This window comes from Ranitomeya variabilis, chromosome 4 (genome assembly GCF_051348905.1).
Source record: "Ranitomeya variabilis isolate aRanVar5 chromosome 4, aRanVar5.hap1, whole genome shotgun sequence".
Taxonomy (NCBI): Eukaryota; Metazoa; Chordata; class Amphibia; order Anura; family Dendrobatidae; genus Ranitomeya; species Ranitomeya variabilis.
This window is the reverse complement of record NC_135235.1, coordinates 279678645-279700131: the sequence shown is the minus strand read 5'-3', so window position 1 is coordinate 279700131 and position 21487 is coordinate 279678645. Positions and strand designations below refer to the sequence as shown.

The 21487-nt window shown below is 43.7% G+C and overlaps 1 protein-coding gene across 16 annotated transcripts in view; it reads left to right on the top strand.

Annotated features, from left to right (window-relative positions):
• The window catches only part of AGRN (agrin), a 487688-nt gene that overhangs the window by 371922 nt on the left and 94279 nt on the right, over positions 1-21487 (top strand). For all 16 annotated transcript variants that reach the window (XR_013213195.1, XR_013213196.1, XM_077250009.1 and 13 more), the window contains 2 exons: positions 1006-1116; positions 9180-9344. Coding sequence is in view for 14 of the 16 variants with exons in the window: in XM_077250009.1 (XP_077106124.1) it covers positions 1006-1116; positions 9180-9344 (276 nt within the window). In the remaining 2 variants the exon portion in view is untranslated. The remainder of the gene's footprint in view (positions 1-1005; positions 1117-9179; positions 9345-21487) is intronic.

Here is a 21487-nt window from a genome sequence, read left to right as displayed (position 1 = left end):
TAGTCAACTCCATATAATGATAGTGCACGGACGCCTTAAGATGTATTTTTTATGCCCTGCTATACACATGCCTATTACATAGACATTGCCTTGTAATTCTTCCATACTTTTACTTTGGTTTGAAGCATTCACCGGTCTTCCACTGCTATGCAAATGAGAAAAGCGCCATCTCCCCATCCTGAATACCTAACGACAATACGGATGATTAAAGACAATGATCTGCCTCATTATTGTTACATCCTCCTGGTAGCGCTCGTCTGGCGATGCATAAAGAATCCGACGAATCCATCACTTATGTCTTAATCACCCTGGTTCGCATTCTGTTACGCTATACATCTCAGGATATACCCCCATAGTACAGCGTTGGGTTATGGTGGCCATTTTACAGTCCCGCATCTATAAGATTAAGGCCTGTCAATATCCTATCCCTCCAATGATTATTGAGAAGTTCATGAATATTTATGAAACGAGGACTTCTAGATAATTGACAGTCATGTGTATCCGTTCAGTCCACCGAATGGAGGCTTTCAGGACGGCGATATGATGGTAGTACTTTAACATAATTACGCCCACCCTCTTATTTGACAGAAATCAAAGCCCACGTTATAACGAATCCTAAATAGATCTATGTTTACTGAAGGGACTGATCTATAATTCTCCACTTACGTCGTACGTTCGCTTTGGACGTCTTCTTAATCAGTTCCCTATAATCATCCAGATTCTCCTCTCCCTGCCTGTAACACACAATCACCTCAATCTCTCGCAGGGCATTTTGATTTAGTGAAATTGCAGCAGCTTCATCATTTTAATGTGAAAATGCGCTTTGTGTATTTTGCTTTCACATCGCCATGTGTTATCCCAGGCATTCTGAGTTCTGTCACATAGATCTGCCACCGAGAGTGAAATGAGCCTTGAGAGCGGATTATTGCAAGGAAATGTATCTCCTGTGGTGCTTTCAACCTCGGTGCCCTCATCCCATTTTTTAAACATTTTTTTTCTTGACAGCTGCCTCCACTAGCGTTCCTCCTGTGGTCCCGCATTGCATTCACACGGTGTATGGCTGCTGTCCCGACAATGTCACCGCTGCCCTTGGAGTTGGTCTGGCTGGATGCCCAAGTAAGATGCACTTATTATTTGTCTTCTCGTGTAATAAGTGATGTTTAAAAAGTGATTCTTAACTCTTCGAAAAGGACTCGACTACCAGTACTAGCAAGTCCAGTAACAGCACCTGGCAAATCCAGCTTCGGGGGCATATTCAATCCAGGTTTCCAAAGATGAAATTTGCAGTACATGCATAGCAGAAGATATCCACCGCTCTCTCAAAGGCATCAATTGCAAGGTGATTTTATTCAGTAATGTATATACTGAGATGTAAAGTAAATTCAATAGTACAGAGATAGATCCAGTAGAACAGAAGCGACACTTTAAAATAAGACATTTTGACCCATCGTGGGTCTTTGTCAGGACTCTCTGAGACTTCCTGTAATGGCGCATGATGCACCTTCTTACTTATGCGTGACTTTGAACCAGCATTCTAGAACATTGTATACAATGCACACTATAACATACAAAGAGCTATTATGTTCAGACTCAGCGACTCCTGACAAAGACCTGGGATGGGGCGAAACATCTTATATTAAAGTGTCACTTCTGTTCTATTGGATTGGATTTATCTCACATCTATGAATATACATTATTGACCATAACCACCTCACAATTGATGCCTTTGAGAGTGTGGTGGATATCTTTTAGGCTACGTTCACATTTGCGTTGTTGGGCGCAGCGTCGTCGACGCATACCGATGCATGCGTCATGCGCCCCTATCTTTAACATGGGGGGGCGCATGGACATGCGCCGGTATGCGTTGTCATGCGTTGTATGACGCATGCTTTTTTTTGCGCGCCAGACAGGGCGCGGACGACGCTACAGGTTGCAGTTTTGATGCGTCAGATTTGCGAAGAAAAACGCATGCAACGCACCTGCGTCGTAAATGCGCCAAAGAACACATTAGTGTCTATGAAAAACGCATAGGGCCTGCGTTGAGCCGTGTTTTTTGACGCATGCGCCTTTTGACTAAATGTATTTTTTGGGGGGCGTTTTGGATCTTCAATTGTATAGGACAACGCATGCATCAAAAAACGCTGCGTTGTGTATGCGTTTGACATGCGTTGTGCGTTGCGTCGACAACGCAAATGTGAATGTAGCCTTACATGCATTAATTGGGTTAACAGCCTACTCCTCACCCAGTACTTCTCTTTTTTTGAGTGCAGACCATTTTTTTTTTTTTTTTAAGTTTTGTGAGTTTTGTTGGTGCATTATACAAGCCAGCATGTGGGTCAAATTGCTAGTCCTCATCACAGCAGCCAGTTTAACTTCTTAGATACCTCGGTCAATCTTGACAGTGGCGTTTAAGAGGTTGGAAATGGGGGAAGATGTCCTTTTTTATCACATCAGCTACCTGCAGCACAAATGCAGGGTGCCCATGGCATTGTCAGAGTAGCCGTGAAGACTACTAAATGCCCCTGTGTCTGCATGTTTGTACACCTGTGGTTAGGCTTCATAGCAAATTGGTCATTTTACAATATAGTACAATTTCCCAGGATTTGGATCAAGTGCCAATAAAAATTATAACAATTTTTTTAAATCTTCAAAAGATCATTTTGCACCCTGTTTTCAAGCAAACATAAATAAAATAAAAATAGAAAAATTTACATATTTGGAATGGTTGCATGTATAATTAACTGAACGAAGAAAAATATCATAATATGCTGTGAGCACCGAAATAAACACGAAAAAAAAGTGATAGTAGAATTGCTGGTTTTGGTCACTTGCCAAAAATAAGGAATAAAACGAGAACAAGAAAATGTTTCTGATAAGAACTGCAGCTCAACAATAAAGCCTTCATACGATTCTACTGTCTGAAAAATAAAATGATAGTTTTTGGCAGGCTAGGAGGAAAAAATCTAATGTGAAGAGGGGCCCTATGGGACTGTGTTGCCCAAGGGCCAGAATAAACTGATTCTATTGCAGCCACTAAAAGGACTGTCACCTTTGTGTCCTATAAATATGGACTCTAAAGTTAAGCAAATACAGGAATACGTTGAAGTGGAAAGATCTGAAGCAGAACGTCAATGGCATATGTTGTTGCCATGAAAAAATAGTATTGAAGACGATAGAACTGTGAAACCACACGTTAACACATTTCCATCAACCATTTTAATGCGTAATCATGAGAACTTTGCCCAGTACCAACACTTATGACCAGCTTCACTGCCAGATATCCCGTTGTAGAATATTTTGCAGTTATGAACAGCACAGAACATGGAGGTTGCACTTTAGATGTAATGTCTCTTTACAAAAGCCAGGGAGACAAAAGCTGCAAGTTGCCAGCACTTGCCTTGTAGGCGCTCAGACTGATCACTGATCCTTCAGCTTCACGAGGCTTTTGGTGAATCTCCAAGTGAGTTTCATCCAACTGATCATTGAGGACGACCAGTAGCACAAGAACAAAGGGAAGGGATAGGGGCTGGAAGGTTGTGGTGGAAGTGACTGCTCAGATTCCCCGTCTAAACAGCTCCTGACCCAAAAGTAAGCAGACAGTTGACTCTAATGCTCTCCAACAAGGGAGCTGCTCCCTGTAATAGGCCCTCAACCCAAGCTCAGAAGTTACATCCCTATCCCAGATCTGTTCAGTCCAGGATCACTGCTTTCCTACCGATCATCATTCACTTTCATACAAGGACTGGTGTATAGAGGAGTCTGTGAGCAAAAAATGACTGTTCAGACCACACTCTGGTGTTTTGTGCACCCTTCGTGTGGCCAAACAATTCAGTGCACCTTTCTATATCTGGCATCTTTAAAGCCAGAACTGTCAAACAAACAATTGGGGGAGATAGATGGGAAACAAGTAGGTGGGAAGGTTCACCGAACTGTTTGGCCAAGCCATAGGTGCACCAAGAGCCTGTGGTTGGTTTGAACAGTCATTTTATGCTGACAGATTCCTGTTAAAGCATGTCTCCTCTCTTAATATTAAAAAAAAATATGGTGTTCAGAAAGTTGCGATAAGGGCTATCAAAGAGAAAGACCATGTGACTCCTTGAGACTTGAGAAGAGGAGGAGGACTTCATCTTCTTCCAGAATCCGTGGAGTTCTTTACTATACTGTGTGCAGAATTATTAGGCAAGTTGTATTTTGATCATATGATACTTTTTTATACATGTTTTCCTACTTAAAGCTGTTCAGGCTTGAGAGCCAACTGCCAATTAAGTAAATCAGGTGATGTGCATCTCTGTAATGAGGAGGGGTGTTGTCTAATGACATCAAAACCCTATATAAGGTGTGCTTAATTATTAGGCAACTTCCTTTCCTTTGGCAAAATAGGTCAGAAGAGAGATTTGACGAGCTTTGAAAAGTCCAAAATTGTGAGACGTCTTTCAGAGGGATGCAGCAGTCTTGAAATTGTCAAACTTTTGAAGCGTGATCACTGAACAATCAAGCGTTTCATGGCAAATAGCCAACAGGGTAGCAAGAAGCGTGTTATGAAAAAAAGGCGCAAAATAACTGCCCATGAATTGAGGAAAATCAAGCGTGAAGCTGCCAAGATGCCATTTGCTACCAGTTTTGCCATATTTCAGAGCTGCAATGTTACTGGAGTAACAAAAAGCACAAGGTGTGCAATACTCAGGGACATGGCCAAGGTAAGGAAGGCTGAAAAACGACCACCTTTGAACAAGAAACATAAGATAAAACATATAGACTGGGCCAAAAAATATCTTAAGACTGACTTTTCAAAGGTTTTATGGACTGATGAAATGAGAGTGACTCTTGATGGGCCAGAGGCTGGATCAGTAAAGGGCAGAGAGCTCCACTCCGACTCAGACGCCAGCAAGGTGGAGGTGGGGTACTGGTATGGGCTGGTATCATCAAAGATGAACTTGTGGGACCTTTCGGGTTGAGGATAGCGTGAAGCTCAACTCCCAGACCTACTGCCAGTTTCTGGAAGACAACTTCTTCAAGCAGCGGTACAGGAAGAAGTCGGTATCGTTCAAGAAAAACATGATTTTCATGCAAGACAATGCTCCATCACATTCCTCCAACTACTCCACAGCGTGGCTGGCCAGTAAAGGTCTCAAAGAAGAAAGAATAATGACATGGTCCCCTTGTTCACCTGATCTGAACCCCATAGAGAACCTGGGGTCCCTCATAAAATGTGAGATCTACAGGGAGGGAAAACAGGCCACCTCTCGGAGCAGTGTCTGGGAGGCTGTGGTGGCTGCTGCACGTGATGTTGATCATAAACAGATCAAGCAACTGACAGAATCTATGGATGGAAGGCTGTTGAGTGTCATCATAAAGAAAGGTGGCTATATTGGTCACTAATTTTGGGGGGGTTGTTTTTGCATGTCAGAGATGTTTATTTCTAAATTTTGTGCAGGTATATTGGTTTACCTGGTGAAAATAAACAAGTGAGATGGGAATATATTTGGTTTTTATTAAGTTGCCTAATAATTCTGCACAGTAATAGTTACCTGCACAAACAGATATCCTCCTAAGATAGCCAAATCACAAAAAAAACCCTACTCCAACTTCCAAAAATATTAAGCTTTGATATTTATTGAGTCTTTTGGGTTGATTGAGAACATAGTTGTTGATCGATAAAAAAATCCTCTAAAATACAACTTGCCTAATAATTCTGCACACAGTGTAGTTCTGAAAGTATATATGCTGTTAGCTCCCCCTAATGATGGCATGATGCATCTAGATTTTTATCATTTAGTTCTTTGACTTTTTTAAGGAAGAGAAGGGGATTTAGAGCTCAACTGTAAAAAATGCATTTCTGCATAAGATATTGAACTTATGGCTTGCATTAAAGGTTTACTCCCACCTTCAAAGATGGATATTATTGGATTGTGCTTTAAAAAAAAAGCGAGCGCTTTTGCAGTTTACTGTTTATTAAAGTTTGTAGTTGTTCTCGTGATATTAACACGTTTCTTTTATTTAGAGTTTGTTGCCTAGGAGACCGACCACTACTGTAAGCACTACACTACAGCAGGCCAGGATTAGGAGATAACAGCGCATGCCAGCCATCTTGGCTAGCTGCAAAACTTAGAAGCTTGAAAGAAAAAACCTTGTAAGTAGTGATGAGTGCGTGTGCTTGGATAAGGTGTTCTCCGAGCCTTCTCATGCCCTAAATGAGTATTTTCGTTGTGCTAAAAAAAAAATGCTCAAGTTGCAACGGCTGCATGTCTCGCAGCTGTACGACAGCCACAACACATGCAGGGATTGCCTAAGGGCTGTCCCACACGTCCAGATAATTCTGGTACCGGAATAAATCGGTACCGGAGTTATCCGTGTCCGTGTGCCTGGGAACTCACGTAGGCCATACGTGCGGCACACGTGTGCCGCCCGTATGGCGAGTGGGTACCACACGGAGCGTGTGGTACCCACGCGTGTGGTACCCTGCATCGTGCTGAAGCTGCGATTCATATGTTCCCTGCAGCAGCATTTGCTGCAGAGAAAATATGAATAACAGTGTTTAAAATAAAGATCTATGTGTCCGCCGCCCCCCCACCCCCTGTGCGCCTCCCCACCCCCTGGGCGCCCTCCCGCTGTTCTGAAAATACTTACCCGCCTCCCTCGCTGCTTCCTGGTCTGGCCGCGGCTTCTAGTGTATGCGGTCACGTGGGGCCGATCATTTACAGTCATGAATATGTGGCTCCACCTCCCATAGGGGCGGAGCCGACTATTCATGATTGTAAATGAGCGGCCCCACGTGACCGCATACAGTAGGAGGCGCGGGGCAGAGAGGAAGGAGTGACAGCCAACGTGGGAGCGGGTGAGTATTTTCAGGACAGCGGGGGGGCGCACAGGGGGTGGGGGGGCGGCGGACACATAGATCTTTATTTTAAACACTATTATTCATATTTTCTCTGCAGCAAACGCTGCTGCAGGGAACATATGAATCGCGACTTCAGCACCATGTGGGGGGGACAGCGCTTACTGTAGCACTGTCTCCTGCACGCACACGGACCCCAGACGGAGAACGTCCGTGTGAGGTCCGTGTTTTACACGGACCCATTGACTCTATTGGGTCCGTGTAATCCGTGCGCTCCCACGAACACTGACATGTCTCCGTGTTTGGCACACGGAGACACGGTCCGCAAAAAATCAATGACATCTGAACAGGTGCATTGATTTTTATGGGTCTACGTGTGTCAGTGTCTCCGGTACGTGAGGAAACTGTCACCTCACGTACCGGAGCCACTGACGTGTGAAACCGGCCTAACAAGCAGGCATTCCTTGCATGTGTTGCGATTGTTGAACAGCCGCGAGACATGCAGCTGCGGGGACTCGAACACACCGAAAAGATTAGGGCACAAGTGTGCTCGGATAACACCTTATCCAAGCACATTCGCTCATCGTTACTTGTAAGTTCTACACATGTTCTTCTGTCTATCTTGGGTGGTCGATCTCCAAAGCTACAAAATATGAACAAAAGAAACATATTAATATTTTAACAGATAAAAATTTAATAAGTAGTAAATTGCAAAAAATGTTTTTATTTACAAGCATTATCCAACAATACCCATTTGTGAAGATGGGAATCCTTTAATAATAAAAAAAAAAGGTGACATTTGGCAGAGCGATCAGTGACTATGGGGCTCACATTGCGTATGCCCTGCTATATCTGACAAAGTGAATAAGACGAACAAAAACATTGACGTGTTCGTTTCAAATCTCTCCAAAACGTCGACCTCTCAGAAATAATTTCCACTGTGCGCCGTCTGTATCACATGCGAGGCGATAGGGCAGCCCTTAGATGTGAGAATTCGGCTGGATGAAGCAGCACCCTAGATCTGTGCTCCCTGGATACATTGCAAAGTGTGAGATCTTCATTATTTCTATAAATATACCAAAGTTCCCGTCTGCTGAAATCACACACGGAGGCGCCTGTGCACATTCGGTTTTAGGGGCCATGTTCCTGCGTGGAGAAAATCCACTATATAATGCAAGAAATGTTCCATCCCTCACAACCCTCGCCCCCAGTAGCTTTCTGGAAATGTCAGCCAGTGCACCTAGCACCTGTTAGTTTGGGCTTCAGACAGCTGCTATCTCCGTTATCCCTGCATTTGGAAAGAGAGGGCAATATGGCAAGCTTAATCCATCTACCGCTCCATATTCTTAGCGTCGGTGCACTTTTGCCGGCTGTGAACGGAGACCCAAACCCACTCCACACGAGATGTTTCTAGAAGTCGCCTGAAGATTAATTCACTCGTTCCAAAGTCACGGCGAATCCTAGGAATTCATCTTGCCATCTTTCATTCTTTTTTTTTTTTCTCCGCACCTCTACAGATGGAAATGGCTGCATCCCGTGCCAGCTGTTCTCGCCCCATGTTGTCACCTGCTATGTTACCGTGCGAGGGTTATTAATAGTAGTGATCTAAATGCAGGAAAATACACGGTGACATATTGCTCACTGTGTCGTCAGCGTAGCCTCCAACTGATTAACCATTTATTGTCAATGGCAAGGGCTTAGATCCTGCTATGAATCACGGGCAGCGTTTTTTGCAAATAAGTCATCATTTTGCACGTAGGTGATAACATTTCGAGTCTTCGCTGGCGGCTTGACTGGTCCTGGGGAAATATTTGCTCATTTACTTAATCACTTACTGTGATAAATAACCAGAATAACTAAATAGAAAGAAGAGGCGGAATCATGGTCTGTTATTGCCACGAGTTGACGTCTTTGCCTCATGCGACTCACCCGGTATTTAACACCGTGGGGTGCAGCGCAAACAGTCATGATAAGTGATCGTTCCAAACTATAATAAAAGAGGACTGGATTGTAACCATAAATCTCTCGCCGTGAACGGACAAGGTTAAATAACGTCGCTCGAATATATCCCCGATATGGCGTCCTAGGACGTTCTTCACTGCAGGGACTCGTGCCCTTTTTATTACCGTCCCTCGCATGGCCGCACACAATGACACACTGGCAGCGGAGTATGCCATATGGAACTACTTAAAAGATTTAATGTCTCACTACATAGAGCATAACTTTGTGTCTTCTTACCTTTGGCTGCCAGCTGGAGTTCCAGTTTGGCAGTGAAACGGATAATTAAAATGACACGAACGTCTTACAGGTCATTGACACAGATTCATTCTGCTTTTTCCTCCAGGCAGCTGCCAGTGTAACGTGCACGGTTCCTACGGGGGCACTTGTGATCCCACCACCGGCCAGTGCTCCTGTAAACCTGGAGTAGGTGGGCTGAAGTGCGACCGATGCGAGCCCGGCTTCTGGAATTTCCGAGGAATTGTGACGGATAAGAAAAGCGGCTGTACACGTGAGTGCAACCCAGAAACGATAATATCGTTGCAACATTGGAAGGAATTAGGCTGAAAAATTCTAGATTCAGTATTAATTTATTACAATGTAAAAAGCTAAATCTATAAGAATAGCGCGAAATATGTTAAGAAAATCATGGATATTTGAAGGAGAGGGTAAAAACTAATGTTAGCAGCAGCACAAAGGGTTTCGGCTAAGGCATCAAAGCTGATAATTGCAGGGCATTACTGTGATTTTTACTAGATTTACTCTCTTTAGCTGGGGGAGAGATTTCCAACTTGTGACCCTTCCGCTTCCAGGACGCGGCATATGCAATACCTAACATAAATCTGCAGCAAAGACATAGGGCATCGGTACAAAAGTGTTAAGCGAACATGCTCGGATAAAGCATTGTCCGAGCATGCTCATGTGCTAACCGAGTGACTTCGGCATGCTTGAAAAATATGTTCAAATCCCCGCGACCTCATGTTTCAAGACTGTTGGACAGCCGCAACACATTATTATTATTAATTTATATAGCACCATTGATTCCATGGTGCTGTGCATGAGGAGGGGTTACAAACAAATTACAGACAATAGGTTGAGGGTTGCAGGAGCTCCAGTGATGGTGAGGCAGTAGCTTCAGTAGTGGTGAGGAGGCAGTGGGGTCAGTGCAGGCTGTAGGCTTTCCTGAAGAGGTGGGTTTTCTGGTTCCGCCTGAAGGATCCAAATGTGGTTGATAGTCGGATGTCGTTAATTGCGATAGATAGGTCAGGTAAGGAAGATCTATGAGATGGAGGAAAGATGATGAGTTCAGATTTGTCCACATTGAGTTTTAGGAAGCGAGAGGAGATGAAGGAGGATATGGCTGATAGACACTCCGGGATTATGGACAGCAGAGAGGAGATGTCTGGGCCAGAAAGGTAGATCTGAGTGTCCTCAGCATAAAGGTGGTACTGGAATCCATGAGACTTTATGAGTTGTCCCAGGCCAAGTGTATAGATTGAGAAGAGTAGGGGTCCTAGAACAGAGCCTTGGGGGACTCCAACAGAGAGAGGGTGGGATGAGGAGGTAGTGTGAGAGACGCTGAATGTGCGGTTGGAAAGGTATGAGACGATCCAGGATAGGGTGAGGTCTTTGATGCCAAAGGAGGAGAGGATCTGTAGTAGGAGGCAGTGGTCAACTGTGTCGAAAGCAAAGGACAGGTCTAGAAGGAGGCGTACAGAGTATTGTCCGTTAGCTTTGGCTGTAAGTAGGTCGTTGGTGATTTTGGTCAGGGCTGTCTCAGTTGAGTGATGGGGGCGGAAACCAGATTGTAGATTGTCAAAGAGCAAGTTAGATGAGAGGTGGGAGGAAAGTTCAGCGTGGACATGCTGCTCCAGGAGTTTGGAAGCGAATGGGAGCAGCGATATTGGGCGATAGCTGGACATAGCTGTTGGATCGAGGGTTGGCTTTTTAAGGATAGGCGTGATTGTGGCATGTTTGAAAGCAGAAGGAAAGGTGCCAGAAGTTAGTGATAGGTTGAAAAGGTGGGTTAGGGATGGAATAAGAGTGGTGTTGAGGTTGGGGAGGAGGTGGGATGAGGTCTAGCGCACAGGTGGTGAGGTGCGATTTGGAGAGGAGACAATTAAGCCCCCTTCAGTGATGTTGGATAGGGAGGTTATAGAGTTTGGGCATTGGTCTGGTATACAAAGGGGTTGTGGTGGTTGAACAATGAAGACCTGCCTCATTTGGTCGATCTTATTTTTAAAGTGTGTGGCAAAGTCCTCAGCAGAGATGAGGGAGGTTGGAGGGGGCAGTGGGGGGAGGAGGGAGTTAAAGTTTTTGAATAAGTGTTTGGGGTTGTAGGATAGGGAAGATATGAGGGTTGTGAAATAGGCCTGTTGAGCAGAGGTGAGAGCAGATTTCCTGTTTGTTAGATAATCCCTGCATGTGTTGCTGCTGTTGAACAGCCGCGAGACATACAGACATGGGGAGATGAACATATTTTTAGAGCACCTTAACTGAGCACATTCCCCCATCACTAATAACTGTGTCTGTATGACATATATACAACCTGTGCATCTGCACAAAGATAATGGGGTCCAATGCTACCCTAGTAGCTTTAAGGCTATGTGCCCACGTTGCAGAAATGCTGCGGAAATGTCTGCAGCATTTCCGCAACTCCCTGCCACGGGTAAAACGCACGCGGAATTCACAAGCGTTTTGCAAGCATTTTTAGCTTGCAGAATGCTTGCATTTTCCAAACGATTTGAAGCATCGCTTGGAAAAGTGACAGGTTGGTCACACGTGTCAAGCATAGTGCTTGACAAGTGTGACCAACTTTTTACTGCCTATGCCGCATCAATAGTAAAAGATGTTAAATGTTAAAAATAATAATAAAAAAAAAAGGTTATTCTCACCTTCCGACGGCCCCGATCTTCTCAGCGGCGCTCCCGATACTTTCCGTTCCCAGGGATGCTTTGCGCGAAGGACCTTTGTGACATCACGGTCGAGTGACCGCAACGTCATCCCAGGCAAAAATGCGGCAGGAACGCATAAAACGCAATGTGGGTACACAGCCTTAGGATTACGATACCCGCTGTTTCTCAGATGAGCTAATGAGCAGAGTTGGCGAGAATTGATGTCTGCCACATCAGAAATCTATGTCCGCAAGGATAGGCGCGGAAGAAGCACTTCTTATCTGACAGCAACTGTGGCTCTACTTTTGATTAGCCGGCCTGACATGACATCACATGTGCATCATCCCAGGCTGCCGGCTAATCAAAAGAAAAGTCACAGATGCCATCACGAATAATGTAAAAGCTGGAATGAGTGCAGGGTCTTATCCATTTTACAGGGGAAAAGTGAAAACAGGATTTGCTCACTTGATGACAGTCACAACCCCTGTGTTATCTTGTTGCAATAGGCTTCTGCACATCCACCAATGCGCTAAGATACAAACTTGGAGGGAAAGTGGATATGAATCCACTCTGCCAGAGGTGCAATATACGATGAGAGACCAAAATAGTATGGTTGTGGTTTCTATTTGTCAACGCATTTCCTGGTGTTCATACCTATTCATCAGCCTTCACCTGATGCAGAGGTATGAACACCTCGAAACGCGTTGACAAATAAAAACCACAACAATACTATTTTGGTCTCTCATCGTATAATGCACCTATGGCAGCGCGGATTCATATCCACTTTCCCTCCAAGTTTGTATCTTAACAGATGCCATCAGGAAACAGCAGTTCTCAGGGCTTCTGTCCAGTGGCCATAAATTACTGACATGGCCGATGGACTGGGTGGGGCAAGTCAATGAACACCAACTCTACCAATAAGTATAAGTGATTGGAGAGCAGGGGGTCCAGGTCCACGTACTGTTCTTACTCGGGGGCCTTCAGCCGTCTGTGTCCACCCATTGTATACATCATACCTAATGTTGGTGTAGCCTTGGAGGTCAATTCATAGAGAAGGGCCCTGATGACATCTCTTATCACCAGTTGACTGAGAATGAGGTCTGGACTTCTTATTGTTATAAGGCTCCATGTAACCTCATTGCTATGAGGAACTATAATAGAAAATTAGAAAACTATGTGGTCCTACGCAACCTCTTCCTAACTCAGATTGCATATAGCATTCTGTATTATTCCTCCAACTACACAGCTTCTGATGTCGGTATTTTTCATGTTTGTTTCCTTTGTATTTTTTTTATTCATGTTTTTTTTCCATGTTCAAGTGTTTATAGCATTTGCAAATGTAGAGTTGTAGTACTTTATCTTCTGATAATAAAACAGTCACATGTTCATTCGGTAAATTATCCATTACAGAGTCAGGAGACGAAGTGTTTAAATTTCACGGTAAAGAGCGATTGTTGGACAGAGCAAACCATTTTGGAATAGATTTGCAGAACCTGTGATTCCCACTGGGTTGTGAGAGCCTGAGGCAAGGATTGATCCAAGCACAAAGCTGAAGGCATGATACTAAATTACAAAATGAAGAGTCGGCTTAGGTGTGATGGATGACTGCATGGGGGCGTTCACCAACTCCAACCCCGTCAATAGCATAAGGGGACCCCATCATATTCGGCATTGTGTTGTATCAAGACAGGGCTTCTTTGTTGCTCCTTGTCTGAACATTAAAGAGAACACAAGGGAGTGATATAAACGCAGAAGCGTCCCGCTGCGATGTCCAGCAAAGCCTTGTGGGTCATATCCACCCTACGGGCAGCCACTTGTCAGTTATGTAATGGAAGCCAAGAGTCTGTCAGTTTGGCAGCATGACAGGCATAATGAGCCAGGTTGAAAAAATGACAAGAGCTGCAGGCGAGGAGATAGCTGAGTGGTGACCACCGTACAGCTTATCTAAATAGCATACATGTCATTACATCCTTCAGGTTTTTAATCCAATGCCAGTCTAATGGCCACCAAAGCCATTATTACTTATCAAGCAAACCGCAGGCATTACATAAATAGCACATTGTATCCAAAATGCTGACGCTCCTTCGCATTGTCTTCATAGACTTTGGAATAGAAATGACTGTTTGTAAGGTTTGATTGGCTAAGCATAGAATGAAAATCTCGCTGGGTTTAGGGGGTTTAGGTGTTAGTACCAAATCGCTCAGAACTGAGTTTAATGTAGGCTGAAGAAATATAGGCAACTGGGAATGTGATTTTTCCCCATTGTTTTTTTCCAACGGATCATGAAAATTGAAATGCTGAAGATCACTGTAAAAACAACTGAGCAGGTAGACAAGAGTTCGAGGGGTCATTGTACTGTGCTGCATATGCTGCCAAAATCTAGGATTCGTAGAGATGATGGATATGAAAAAATTAGCCTTATGCATCCTGAATGGACACCATATTCTGCATAGCATTTGGATTACTGACATTCCCCTTATAGGGTGTTTGTTAGTCCCAAAACATGTGTAGCTATGTAGGGGACTTGCCTATAAAAAAAACATTGTACTGTAAACTGTCTGTCAATTCTACTGAAAATCCTCTTTAATCTAGTACACTAATTAAGGTCCTTGGTGCTGCCAAGCCGCTCAGTGAACCATTCCTACCCCAGATTTTGCCTCCCTCTATGTTGATTGACAGCACTGCCTTGCCCGAAGCGAGTTCTTTCTGAAGAGAGAGCTCAATGCGGGATTGACAGAGCGCATGCACTCACAGCCCTTTGTTTTCTCTGGTGCGACCACTCGCTAGGTTTGCCAACTGTCCAGAAATTCTTGAACAATCAATGCAAATAAGCATGTATATAGCAGCCACATAGTATATAGCACAGGCCACATAGTATATAGGAGCCATGTAGTATATAGCAGACAGATAGTACGTGGCCTGTGCTATATAGTATGTGCTATATACATACATACATATTGTAGAGTAACCGATGCGTTAATACAGGCCACGCAATATATAACACAGCCCAAACAGTATATAACCCAGCCCACGTACTATATAACACAGGCCACGCAGTATATAGCAGCCACGTAGTATATAACTCAGGCGACGTAGTATATAACACAGGCCACGCAATATATAGCACAGCCCATGCAGTACAAAACACAGGCCACATAGTATGTAACACTGGCCACGTAGTATATAGCAGCCATGTAGTATATAGCAGTGCCCACGCAGTATCTAACACTGCCCACGTAGTATATAGCAGCCATGTAGTATATAGTACTGCCCACGTAGTATATAGCAGCCATGTAGTATATAGTACTGCCCACATATATCAACATACGGAAAAAGGAGTCCAACTGCTGTCACTTATAGTTTTGATAAAAGGTAAATGTTTATTTTGATAACAACAAGTGTTTAGGCTATCAAACCTGACTTAACAAAAGATAAAATCACAGTATAACAAAGGTACGGGTAACAAACTACCCCACACATCACCAAAATTGTACAGCTGAAGGGTGCAGGTTCACTATTTTAGTAGGAGCATTAATAGTGGTATAGTTAAGTAATAACACTCTCAACCATATAAAGGATTCGTTCAGAGTAACCATAAACAAACAGTCGATGACTGCACCTTACCCATGTGAGCCGTGGTGTGTGTGTGGAGTATGGCAGCCCCTACACGTGTTTCGCGTAGGCTTCTTCCGGGGGCCGTACTATGTGTGTCCAACAATTTAGGATTTATAGGTCTTCAGCACCTGAGACTAATCATAATGGGACTCCATATGCGGCGCATGCGCACGTGACGTCAGCGCCGGAACTAGCGTCACAGCGGGCACTCCGGGACAGGCGAGAGGCCAGGGAGCCATAACCATGGCAACCCTGACACAGACACACAGCCCAATGGACGCCGGCTGCGACGCACCGTCACGCCGACGTCACGGTCATGCGCACAGGGTCCAGCGCTTGTAAGAACTAACCGGGAGCAGCTTATATACTACGGCAGTGTGCATGAATAGTAAGGTGACAATGTGCAATAAGTGCCTCATGTTGTGCGATCTCATATACCTCCGCCACTACAAGCAGTATATGATAAAATTGTATAAAGTGCATAAAGGCATATTTTGAACACCATTATAAAAACAAAATTAATACATACCAAACAAAACCTAAAATACAATACTATGTGTCAGTATATTAAACAAATTTTTTTATATAGTGCATAATTAGGGAGTCCATAAACTTCAGTGAGGTACACCACAGTGTAGGAAGTAAGAAGATAGCTCCCGTTTTAGTAGACCTATCAGGTGCTCAAGTATCCGTAATTCAATAGACACGTCCCGTTATGATGAACTAGAATACAAATAATTAAAAACATAATTAGAATAAAAATATAAAAGGACACACAAACACATACTGGTGGGACCTAAATCAAGATATACCCAGTAATATTATAGAAAAGGGGCAAAACTAATCTGCTCGTTTAGTCCATAAGGGACCAATGTATTGAGGACAGAGATCCACCTGCATTCACGCTGAAAAAGGACGCGTTTGATGTTACCTCCTCTAATGCCCGCATGGACCTTGTCTATGCCGCATATTCTCAGGTCATTAGGGTTACAATTATGTTTTTCCCTAAAATGCCTAGGGATAGTTTTTAAATTTTCCACTTCTTTTTCCTCCCTCGCGGCTATAATCTCCCTCACATGTTCACGTGTCCTTATGCGCAGTTCCCTGGTTGTCAGGCCTATGTAAATGAGTTCACACGTGCATTTTGCGTAATAAATTACGAATGTGCTCTTACAAGAGATATATTCCCTAATTTTAAATTCTTGTGCCCCATCAGAGGAAACAAATGATGTAGCTCTTTGGTGGTTTTTGCATGCTAGACACTCATTGCACGGAAAAAATCCAACCCTAGATGTTTTAATTCCAAATATCCCGGGAGATTTTGCCACATAGTGGCTTTTTACCAATATATCGCGAAGATTTTTACTCCGTCTAGCCGTCATCAGTGGTCTTACCGGAAGGTGCTGATTGAGGGTAGGGTCCGTTGTCAGGATCCCCCAGTGTTTTGATAGGATAGATCTAATATCCTCCCAATTTGAGTTAAAAGTAGAGATAAACCTCGTCACTCCTTGTTGATCTGTTTTCCCACTCCTATCTCTGGATGCATGGTGGCAATTATCCTGGGATAGCAGTGAGGTCCTATCAGTGTGTTTAGCTCTTTTGTAACCTTTTTTGATACAGCGTCTGCTGTATCCACGCTCCCTGAATCTCTCCCCAAGGTCCAACGCTTGGCGCTCAAAACCCTCATCAGAAGTGCATATTCTCCTCATGCGTAAAAATTGTCCTACAGGTACAGCCCTGATGGTTGACCCAGCATGTGCAGAAGATGCATGCAATAAGGCGTTTACGGATGTCTCCTTGCGATATACATCCATACCAAGACAACCATCAGGCTGCACCTGTATCCTAAGATCTAAAAAGGAGATTTCAGTGTGATGACATGTGTATGTGAGTCTGATGTTGTAGTCGTTGCGGTTCAACCCAGAAACAAATAAATCCAAATCAGATACCGACCCTTCCCAAATAAAAAAGATGTCGTCTATGAAGCGGTACCAACCTAGGAGCGCCAAGCGTTGGACCTTGGGGAGAGATTCAGGGAGCGTGGATACAGCAGACGCTGATAGGACCTCACTGCTATCCCAGGATAATTGCCACCATGCATCCAGAGATAGGAGTGGGAAAACAGATCAACAAGGAGTGACGAGGTTTATCTCTACTTTTAACTCAAATTGGGAGGATATTAGATCTATCCTATCAAAACACTGGGGGATCCTGACAACGGACCCTACCCTCAATCAGCACCTTCCGGTAAGACCACTGATGATGGCTAGACGGAGTAAAAATCTTCGCGATATATTGGTAAAAAGCCACTATGTGGCAAAATCTCCCGGGATATTTGGAATTAAAACATCTAGGGTTGGATTTTTTCCGTGCAATGAGTGTCTAGCATGCAAAAACCACCAAAGAGCTACATCATTTGTTTCCTCTGATGGGGCACAAGAATTTAAAATTAGGGAATATATCTCTTGTAAGAGCACATTCGTAATTTATTACGCAAAATACACGTGTGAACTCATTTACATAGGCCTGACAACCAGGGAACTGCGCATAAGGACACGTGAACATGTGAGGGAGATTATAGCCGCGAGGGAGGAAAAAGAAGTGGAAAATTTAAAAACTATCCCTAGGCATTTTAGGGAAAAACATAATTGTAACCCTAATGACCTGAGAATATGCGGCATAGACAAGGTCCATGCGGGCATTAGAGGAGGTAACATCAAACGCGTCCTTTTTCAGCGTGAATGCAGGTGGATCTCTGTCCTCAATACATTGGTCCCTTATGGACTAAACGAGCAGATTAGTTTTGCCCCTTTTCTATAATATTACTGGGTATATCTTGATTTAGGTCCCACCAGTATGTGTTTGTGTGTCCTTTTATATTTTTATTCTAATTATGTTTTTAATTATTTGTATTCTAGTTCATCATAACGGGACGTGTCTATTGAATTACGGATACTTGAGCACCTGATAGGTCTACTAAAACGGGAGCTATCTTCTTACTTCCTACACTGTGGTGTACCTCACTGAAGTTTATGGACTCCCTAATTATGCACTATATAAAAAAATTTGTTTAATATACTGACACATAGTATTGTATTTTAGGTTTTGTTTGGTATGTATTAATTTTGTTTTTATAATGGTGTTCAAAATATGCCTTTATGCACTTTATACAATTTTATCATATACTGCTTGTAGTGGCGGAGGTATATGAGATCGCACAATATGAGGCACTTATTGCACATTGTCAGCTTACTATTCATGCACACTGCCGTAGTATATAAGCTGCTCCCGGTTAGTTCTTACAAGCGCTGGACCCTGTGCGCATGACCGTGACGTCGGCGTGACGGTGCGTCGCAGCCGGCGTCCATTGGGCTTTGTGTCTGTGTCAGGGTTGCCATGGTTATGGCTCCCTGGCCTCTCGCCTGTCCCGGAGTGCCCGCTGTGACGCTAGTTCCGGCGCTGACGTCACGTGCGCATGCGCCGCATATGGAGTCCCATTATGATTAGTCTCAGGTGCTGAAGACCTATAAATCCTAAATTGTTGGACACACATAGTACGGCCCCCGGAAGAAGCCTACGCGAAACACGTGTAGGGGCTGCCATACTCCACACACACACCACGGCTCACATGGGTAAGGTGCAGTCATCGACTGTTTGTTTATGGTTACTCTGAACGAATCCTTTATATGGTTGAGAGTGTTATTACTTAACTATACCACTATTAATGCTCCTACTAAAATAGTGAACCTGCACCCTTCAGCTGTACAATTTTGGTGATGTGTGGGGTAGTTTGTTACCCGTACCTTTGTTATACTGTGATTTTATCTTTTGTTAAGTCAGGTTTGATAGCCTAAAAACTTGATGTTATCAAAATAAACATTTACCTTTTATCAAAACTATAAGTGACAGCAGTTGGACTCCTTTTTCCGTATGTTGATATATTGTACGGGAGTTGTTTCTGTCCAGATTTGTACATATATGTGGCTCTGTTCTAATTTATTATAAGTACTGCCCACATAGTATATAGCAGCCATGTAGTACTGTATATAGTACTGCCCACGTAGTATATAGCAGCCATGTAGTATATAGTACTGAAAAAAAAGGTATATTTCAGCTCACCCTTAGTTCATCTGTGCGATGTGGTAAGTATCAGTCCGAGCACGGAAACAAAGTGTTGCTGCCACAACACTGGTCAACATGTAGAGAAAGAAGATGTGGATCCAGCTCCAGGAATAAAATGTAGAAACTTTATTAGTTCACATTAAAATGCTGCTGAGACATGACCAGCATGGTGGGTAACAGAGAGCAACCAGCACCTGACTGGACGCGTTTCGAGCAACAAGTGTGCCCTTAGTCCGAGGACTGCCTGAGTAGATTTGGAGCGGTGTTTTGGATCATTGTCTTGCTGAAAGATCCATCCCCTGCGTAACTTCAACTTTGTCACTGATTCATGAACATTATTGTCAAGAATCTGCTGATACTGAGAGGAATCCATGCGTCCCTCAACTTTAACAAGATTCCCGGTGCCGGCATTGGCCACACAGCCCCAAAGCATGATGGAACCTCCACCAAATTTTACTGTGGGTAGCAAGTGTTTTTCTTGGAATGCTGTGTTTTTTGGCCGCCATGCATAATGCCTTTTTGTATGACCAAACAACTCAATCTTGGTTTCATCAGTCCACAGGACCTTCTTCCAAAAAGAAATTGGCTTCTCCAAATGTGCTGTTGCATACCTCAGCCGACTCTGTTTGTGGCGTGCTTGCAGAAACGGCTTCTTTCGCATCACTCTCCCATACAGCTTCTTCTTGTGCAAAGTGCGTTGTATAGTTGACTGATGCACAGTGACACCATCTGCAGCAAGTTGATGCTGCAGCTCTCTCGAGGTGGTCTGAGGATTGTCCTTGACTGATCTCACCATTCTTCTTCTCTGCCTTTCTGATGTTTTTCTTGGCCTGCCACTTCTGGCCTTAACAAGAACTGTACCTGTGTTCTTCCATTTCCTTACTATGTTCCACACAGTGGAAATTGAGAGGTTAAATCTCTGAGACAGCTTTTTGTATCCTTCCCCTGAACAACTATGTTGAATAATCTGTTTTGAGGAGCCCATGATGCCACTCTTCAGAGGAGATTCAAACAGGAGAACAACTTGCAAGTGGCCACTTTAAGTAGCTCTTCTCATGATTGCATACACCTGGATATGAAGTTCAAAGCTCAATGAGGTTAGAAAACAAAACAAAAAGTGCTTTAGTAAGTCAGTAAAAAGTAGGTAGGAGTATTTAAAACAAGAAAATGATAAAAGATGCCCATACTTATGCACCTGTCAAATTTTGTGTGAATGCAGATTGCACATTTTCCGTTAGCACAAAAAAAAACTCATTTCAAGGCAGAAACATTACTGTCTCCATCAGTTATTAGATATATGAAACTGAAATAGCTGTTGAAAAAAAAACAATTTTTATAAAACATTAAGCTTAAGATTAATAGGGGTGCCCAAACTTTAAAACTTTATCATATAACTGTATATAGTACTGCCCACGTAGCTTATAACAGCTATGTAGTATATAGTACTGCCCACGTAGTATATAGCAGCCATGTAGTATATAGTACTGCCCACGTAGTATATAGCAGCCATGTAGTATATAACGCAGCCCACGCAGTATTTAGCAGTGTGGGCACCATATCCCTGTTAAAAATAAAAAATAGTTACATACTCACCCGACGATGCGCTCACGCCTTCCGCCATCTTCCGTTCCCAGGATGCATTGCGAAATTACCCAGAAGACTTAGCGGTCTCGCGAGACCGCTAAGTCTTCTGGGTAATTTCGCAATGCATCTCTGGGACCGGAAGCTGGCGGAAGGCGCGAGCGCATCGTCGGACTACGGAGGGTGAGTATAGCAGGTTTTTTTTTTTATTATTATTTTTAACATTAGATTTTTTTACTATTGATGCTGCATAGGCAGCATCAATAGTAAAAAGTTGGGGACACACAGGGTTAATAGCAGCGGTAACGTTACCCGCGGCATAGCGCGGTACGTTACCACTGGGATTTAACCCTGTGTGAGCGGTGAGGGGAGTATGGAGCGGGCGCCGGGCACTGACTGCAGGGAGTATGGAGCGGGCGCCGGTCACTGACTGCAGGGCAGT